This window comes from Dicentrarchus labrax, unplaced genomic scaffold, assembly GCF_905237075.1.
Source record: "Dicentrarchus labrax unplaced genomic scaffold, dlabrax2021, whole genome shotgun sequence".
Lineage (NCBI taxonomy): Eukaryota > Metazoa > Chordata > Actinopteri > Moronidae > Dicentrarchus > Dicentrarchus labrax.
Genome location: NW_026136760.1, coordinates 377,082 through 384,600, shown reverse-complemented (window position 1 = coordinate 384,600; position 7,519 = coordinate 377,082). Strand labels below are relative to the sequence as shown.

The 7,519-nt window shown below is 40.0% G+C and overlaps 1 protein-coding gene across 1 annotated transcript; it reads right to left on the bottom strand.

Annotated features, from left to right (window-relative positions):
• Positions 1-3,896: 3,896 nt before the first annotated feature.
• gh1 (growth hormone 1) lies at positions 3,897-6,273 on the bottom strand. The gene is made up of 6 exons (XM_051393670.1): positions 6,189-6,273; positions 5,617-5,750; positions 5,404-5,520; positions 4,548-4,691; positions 4,275-4,421; positions 3,897-4,198 (listed from the first exon to the last, which is right to left on the bottom strand). Exons 1-6 carry the CDS (start codon positions 6,196-6,198, stop codon positions 4,136-4,138), a joined length of 615 nt encoding a protein of 204 aa, XP_051249630.1. The 5' UTR covers positions 6,199-6,273; the 3' UTR covers positions 3,897-4,135.
• Positions 6,274-7,519: the final 1,246 nt, after the last annotated feature.

Here is a 7,519-nt window from a genome sequence, read left to right as displayed (position 1 = left end):
AGGGGAGAGAGATGTTGGAGTGATGGGGCTGCAACGTTAACAGCGCCCCATGAGCAGGTTTTTGGGGTTAGGTTGCCTTGCTCAAGGACACCTGGGCAGTGCACAGGAGGTGAAACTGGCACCTCTCCAGCTACCAGTCCACACTCCATATATATATATATATATATATATATATATATGCCCTCCAGTTCCCAAGCCAAGTCCCTACACACTGAGCTACTGCCGCCCCGGTCACCTTTAGTTTTACAGTTAGAGCAGGGAACGGATAAAAGGCCAAGATTTGAGAAGCGAAGTGGTTGAGGAGTGGAATGAGGAACAAGGGGATTTGAAATGTAACTGGGGGTCATGAAGTGCCTTATATGTAATCAGTAAGATCTTATAATTGATTCTGAGTTTTAAAAGGAAGCCAATGGAGGGATGTGAGAACAGGAGTAATAGATAGATAGATAGATAGAACCACCAGGGCACCCTGTTTTTCCAGTGTGACATGCTACGGTAAGCGTACTGACTCATTTCCGGTTTACTTCCTACTTTCCTTAGCTTCTGCTAGCCGTCCCACGGTGGATCCCCCAATAGTTCCCCCGATAGTTCCCCAGCAGCTGGGAAGACAGGGAGGCTGGGTGACTGAACGGAGGAAGAATAAAACGCTGAAGCCCACAGTTCACCACCAACCCATTCACTTTTCCAATAGTTTTTCCCCACTCAGCGACACACCCGCTGAGGAACCAACTCTGGTTATTGGCAGCTCCATAGTCAGAAACGTGAAGTTAGTGAAGCCAGCGGCCATAGTTAAATGTATCCCTGGGGCCAGAGCGGGCGACATTGAATCAAATTTAAAACTGCTGGCTAAAGGTAAACGTAAATACAGTAAGATTGTTATTCACGTCGGCGGTAATGACACCCGTTTACACCAATCGGAGGTCACCAAAATTAATGTGGAGTCGGTGTGTAATTATGCTAAAACAATGTCGGACTCCGTAGTTTTCTCTGGACCCCTGCCCAATGTGACCAGTAATGACATGTATAGCCGCATGTCGTCATTCCACCGCTTGTCTGTCGAGGTGGTGTCCAGCAAACAATGTGGGCTTCATTGATAACTGGAAGCCTTTTTGGGGAAAACCTGGTCTGATTAGGAGAGACAGCATCCATCCCACTTTGGATGGAGCGGCTCTCTTATTTAGGAATATGGCGAAGTTTATTTCTAAAACCTGACAGTCCAGAGTTAGGACCAGGAAGCAGAGCTGCTGTCTTACACACTTCTCTGCACTTTCTTTAGAACAGTCACCCACCCAAAACCCCAATTATTTAAAGAAATAAAAACAAGACCGTACTCTGATTTTATATCTGAATTCTCAGAGTTTCTATCAAGTTTAGTCCTTAAATCAGATAAAGTAATTATTGTAGGTGATTTTAATATTCATGTGGATGTTGAAAATGACAGTCTTAGTAATGCATTTATATCATTAATAGACTCAATTGGCTTCTGTCAGAGTGTAAATAAACCAACTCATTGTTTTAATCACACTCTTGACCTTGTTTTATCATATGGCATTGATATTGAACATTTAATAGTCTTCCCACATAATCCTTTCCTATCTGACCATTATTTAATAACTTTTGAATTCATACTATTAGATTATAAGCCATTAGGCAAAACTTCTTACAGCAGATGTCTATCTGACAGTGCTGTTGCTAAATTTAAGGAGGAGATTCCTTCAGTGTTTAATTCAATGCCATGTCTGAATTTAACAGAATCCTATAACGACTTTAGTCCCTCTGAAATTGATAATCTTGTCGATAGTGCTACAGAAATGGCGCTCTTCCAAACAGAATATCACTCAATTTGGCAAGATAATCTTAAAATTTATAGAAAGGCCCTCCGTAATGCCAGAGGAGCCTATTACTCAGCACTAATAGAAGAAAATAAGAATAACCCTAGGTTCCTCTTCAGCACTGTAGCCAGGCTGACAGAGAGTCACAACTCTATTGAGCCACATATCCCCATAAACTTAGTTAAGTAGCAATGACTTCATGAGCTTCTTCTATAATAAAATTATTACTATTAGAGAGAAAATTAATCACCAACTGCCATCAACAGTTATCAGTGGCTCTCCAAGTTCAGGGACTTCTGTCAATGTAAACTTAGATATATATTTAGACTGTTTTTCTGCTATCGATCTTCATCAGTTAACTTCAATCATTTCTTCATCGAAGCCATCAACCTGTCTATTAGACCCGATCCCAACTAGGCTGCTTAAAGAAGTTGTTCCCTTAATTGGCACTTCTTTACTGGATATGATTAATCTTTCTTTATTATCAGGATATGTACCACAGTCCTTTAAAGTAGCTGTAATTAAACCCCTTCTTAAAAAGCCCACTCTTGACCCAGGGGTTTTAGCCAACTATAGACCGATTTCTAACCTCCCCTTCCTCTCTAAGATTCTGGAGAAAGTAGTCGCCAAAGAGTTGTGTGACTTTCTAAATAAAAATAGTTTATTTGAGGATTTTCAGTCAGGATTTAGAGTTCATCACAGCACAGAGACAGCTCTGGTTAAAGTTAATAATGACCTTCTGATTGCTTCTGACAATGGACTTGTCTCTGTACTTGTATTATTAGATCTTAGTGCTGCATTTGACACCATTGACCATAATATTCTTTTACAGAGACTTGAGCATCAAATTGGCATTAAAGGAACTGCACTAAGCTGGTTTAAGTCATATTTATCAGATCGCTCGCAGTTTGTACATGTTAACGATGAATCTTCAATAAATACTACAGTTAGTCATGGAGTTCCACAAGGTTCTGTACTTGGACCAATACTATTTACTTTATATATGCTCCCTTTAGGCAACATTATTAGGAATCACTCCATTAACTTTCACTGTTATGCAGATGATACGCAGTTATATCTATCGATCAAGCCCGATGAAATTAATCAATTATCTAAATTACAAACATGTCTTAAGGACATAAAACCCTGGATGAGCTGCAATTTTCTGATGTTATCATCATTCTGTTGGTAAAATCTGAAATGCTTCCATATCTCAGCTTTTAAAATGTTTGGAGCGTTTTTAAGGACGTTCTCACAACCACCTTCAGCCATATTGCTCTGGCACTTACATGCAAATCTTGATAAATGACGTCAGGTAAATGAGACCCGGATGAGACTAGAGTCTATCATAGGTCTAGATGAAACGGGTTAGACTACTGAGAATGTTATTTTTCATTTGAATGTTTATGCCGCGACCGGAAAATTAACGAACGACATCATTGGGTTATAATCGATTATGGTCGGCCACTGCATCGATGCAGCATCATCCATGTCTGCATCGTGATGCATCGATTATTTGATTAATTTCAAAGCCTCTAGTTATAATATAAAGTTATAATATAAAGTTATAATATGAGGTTGTAATATGAGGTTATAATATAAGGTTATAATATACAGTTATAATATGAGGTTGTAATATGAGGTTATAATATAAGGTTATAATATACAGTTATAATTTGAGGTTGTAATATAAGGTTATACTATAAGGTTATAATATAAAGTTATAATATAAAGTTATAATTTGAGGTTATAATATAAAGTTACAATATAAAGTTATAATATACAGTTATAATTTAAGGTTATAATATAAAGTTATAATATGAGGTTATAATATAAAGTTATAATATAAGGTTATAAGCCCTGTGTCTGGTCCTCCTGCTGCAACCTGATGACTGTGTGCAGAACCTGTTTAAAATCAGGTCTAAAGAACCTTTTTTAAAATCATGTTTAAGTGCGAACGACCTTTTCAAAGGTTACAGTTTGAAAAAGAATGATCCTGACAACATGAAGAAGAAACATCTTCAGAGAACGTTAATGAATCATCAACACACAGACACATCCGAATGCAACACAGCACAGGCTTTATAATGACATCACTTCCTGTTCACAGCTGACATCATAACATCAGAAAACCTCCAACTTCATCATCACTCTGGACTTTAGCCCCAAAACACTTGACTACCAAACAGGGACTAACACTAATGCTAGTGCTTATGCTAGTTAAGAGAGTCAGAGAGTATGGAGGTGGAGCTACAGAACACGTAAGATTACAGGGGGCGTGGCTTCACAGTGTGGAGGCGTCACTACAAGGTGCAGTTGGCCTCTGGAGAGAGTCGACATTTTGCCACCGTCAGGTAGGTCTCCACCTGTAAACACAGACATCATCATCCTCAGTACATCTTCATCATCATCAGTACATCTTCACCTCCTCCTCTTCCTCACCTTATGCATGTCTTTTTTGAAGCAGGCCAGCAGTTCGTAGGTTCGTCTCAGCGACTCATCGGCTCCCAGACTTTGGTAATAGTTACCGTACGGAGCCAGCTGGAGGGTGGAGCTGTCAGGGAACATCTCTGCTCCGTCCTGATTGGCCTGCAGGATCAGGTGGTTACTCAAAAATGTAGGCTGGGTACTCAGATGACATTATGATTCACCTGTGTGTGTGTGCGTGCGTGCGTGCGTGCGTGCGTGCGTGCATGCGTGCGTGCGTGCATTCACCCCGATGAGCAGCAGGATCCCGGTCTTCAGTTCAGACAGTTTGGGTGAAATCTGGTTCCTGGCAGCAGGACCTACAGACAGAGAACGACTGGGGAACTCCCAAGACTCAATCAGTCGATAGGAGATAGACAGCAGCTTCAGAACCTGGAAGCAACCGATCGATAGAGTTAGAGTTAATCAATAAAACCAGTGTAACTGTTAATATAGACACAGAAATACTTTCTGCTGTTAAAGAAAATAGACTGAGGATGATTTCCAGTTGTATGCTGTAGTCCTGTGTAGTACTATGTAGTAAGGTGTAGTACTGTGTAGTACGGTGTAGTACGGTGTAGCACTGTGTAATATATTGTAGTAGAATGTAGTACTGTGTAATACTGTGTAGTAATGTGTAGTACAGTGCAGTGCAGTGTAGTACAGTGTCGTACAGTGTAGTATATTGTATCAGAGTGTAGTACTGTGTAGTACAGTGTAGTACAGTGTAGTACTGTGTAGTACAGTGTAGTATAGTGCAGTGCAGTGTAGTACTGTGTAATACTGTGTAGTACAGTGTAGTATATTGTTGTAGAGTGTAGTACTGTGTAGTACAGTGTAGTACAGGGTAGTACAGTGTAGTACAGGGTAGTAACGTGTAGTACTGTGTAGTACAGGGTAGTACAGTGCAGTACAGTGTAGTACTGTGCAGTACAGTGTAGTACAGGGTAGTACAGTGCAGTACAGTGTAGTACTGTGTAGTACAGTGTAGTACAGTGCAGTATAGTGCAGTACAGTGTAGTACTGTGTAGTACAGTGTAGTACAGGGTAGTACAGTGCAGTACAGTGTAGTACTGTGTAATACAGTGTAGTACTGCTCTCTCACAGAACTGCGTTGTGTCTCGTGCTTGTCGATGGGGCTGATGATGTAATCTGAGTTGCAGAAATCCTGCAGGAAGATTTTGTTGAGTTGTCGCTGCTCCTCCGTCTGCAGAGAGCTCTCCTAACAAACGCACACAGAAATACACACTGTTATACACACACAGTGACGTTAATGACATCACACTGCACCCTGTGACCTGGAGCTGCTGACACGTACAAACTCAGTGAAGAGTCTCTGAGCGAGCAGGTGGAGGTTGTGGACTCTTTCGACAGCGATGGAGAACAGACGCTGGCCCTCTGTGATTGGCTGAGAGGACACACCCAGAGACAGCACCGATAATAGGAGGATTGCTGACAGACAGACAGGAGAAAGACAGGTCAGACTCACCTGTTCTATTTTTATTTAATACAGTTCACAGTTGTTTAAAGCTTGAAGGAAAAAGCAATCAATCAATCAATTGATCAGTGTCATCAGAAAGATTTCTGATCAATTAGGACTTTACTTATATATCTGGTAATAACTGACAAACCAATAAGGTGCTGAAGACAATAATGAATATTAAATAAACCTGAACCCGACTGATCACAGGAACAGGAAGTGGATCAACTGAGACCGTTCAGCTGACGGCTGGCGAGGTTCCAAATTTGCCACAGGCTACATTGTGAGGGGGTCCTCTGGGTCCAGGTCTGGTTTCAGGGCCAACAGCAGAGGTCTGGCCATGCGGGAACTGTTACCAAGTCTGCATTTTAACAACATCACATCAAAAATAAAGTCAAAGAGAGTCTTACCTCTGTCCATGGCTGGGCTGAGATCAGTTATTTTTCTGGTTCTTAATTAAGATCAGGTTCAGGTTCAGGTTCAGATTTGTGATCTGATGTTTTCAGCTCAGTTTTGCGGTTTTATAGGAGAGAAGTTGATGATTAAATTCATCAACAGAAACATGAAACGAACAAAACAGTGTGTGTGTGTGTGTGTGTGTGTGTGTGTGTGTGTGTGTGTGTGTGTGTGTGTACGGTGTGTGTTGACCTCTATTTAACACATCAATAATAATATTTATTAATCATGACTGTTGATGGTTAAAAGTTATAGAACTGTAATAGAAGTCATTATCTGTGAAATGGCAGTAGTTATTGCTGTTTACACTGATAATGGACAGTTGGACAAATAATTGGACAGTTTACCAATGCTTATACACTGCAGCCAGTTCTGTTTGTTATAGTGTACCGCGCTCCTGGCCCCTACTCTGATTTTATATATGAATTCTCAGAGTTTTTGTCAAGTTTAGTCCTTAAATCAGATAAAGTATTTATTGTAGGTGATTTTAATATTCATGTGGATGTTAACAATGACAGCCTTAGTAACACATTTATATCATTAATAGACTCAATTGGCTTCTGTCAGAGTGTAAATAAACCCACTCATTATTTTAATCACACTCTTGACCTTGTTCTATCATATTCAATTCAATTTTATTTGTATAGCGTCATATGGCATTGATATTGAAGATTTAATAGTCTTCCCACATAATCCTCTCCTATCTGACCATTATTTAATAACTTTTGAATTCATACTATTAGATTATAAGCCATTAGGCAAAACTTCCTACAGCAGATGTCTATCTGACAGTGCTGTAGCTAAATTTAAGGAGGAGATTCCTTCAGTGTTTAATTCAATGCCATGTCTGAATTTAACAGAGTCCTATAATAACTTTAGTCCCTCCGAAATTGATAATCTTGGTAATAGTGCTACAGGCTCACTACGATCAACATTAGATTCTATCGCTCCTATAAGGAAGAAATTATTAAACCATAGGAGACTAGCACCGTGGTACAACCACCAAACCCGCCAATTAAAGCAAAAAGCTAGAAAATCTGAAAGGAAATGGCGCTCTTCCAAATTATCAGAATATCACTCAATTCGGCAAGATAATCTTAAAACCTATAGAAAGGCCCTCCGTAATGCCAGAGGAGCCTATTATTCAGCACTAATAGAAGAAAATAAGAACAACCCTAGGTTCCTCTTCAGCACTGTAGCCAGGCTGACAGAGAGTCACAGCTCTATTGAGCCACATATCCCCATAAACTTAAGTAGCAATGACTTCATGAGCTTCTTCTATAAT

What these genes read in the sequence shown, in the direction of transcription:
- gh1 (XM_051393670.1), bottom strand. An exon ending in AGAGACTCTTCACTGAGTTT is followed by an intron (nt 5,521 to 5,616) that starts GTACGTGTCAGC and finishes TGCGTTTGTTAG; the next exon opens with GAGAGCTCTCTGCAGACGGA. An exon ending in TCAAAAAAGACATGCATAAG is followed by an intron (nt 4,199 to 4,274) that starts GTGAGGAAGAGG and finishes CTGTGTTTACAG; the next exon opens with GTGGAGACCTACCTGACGGT.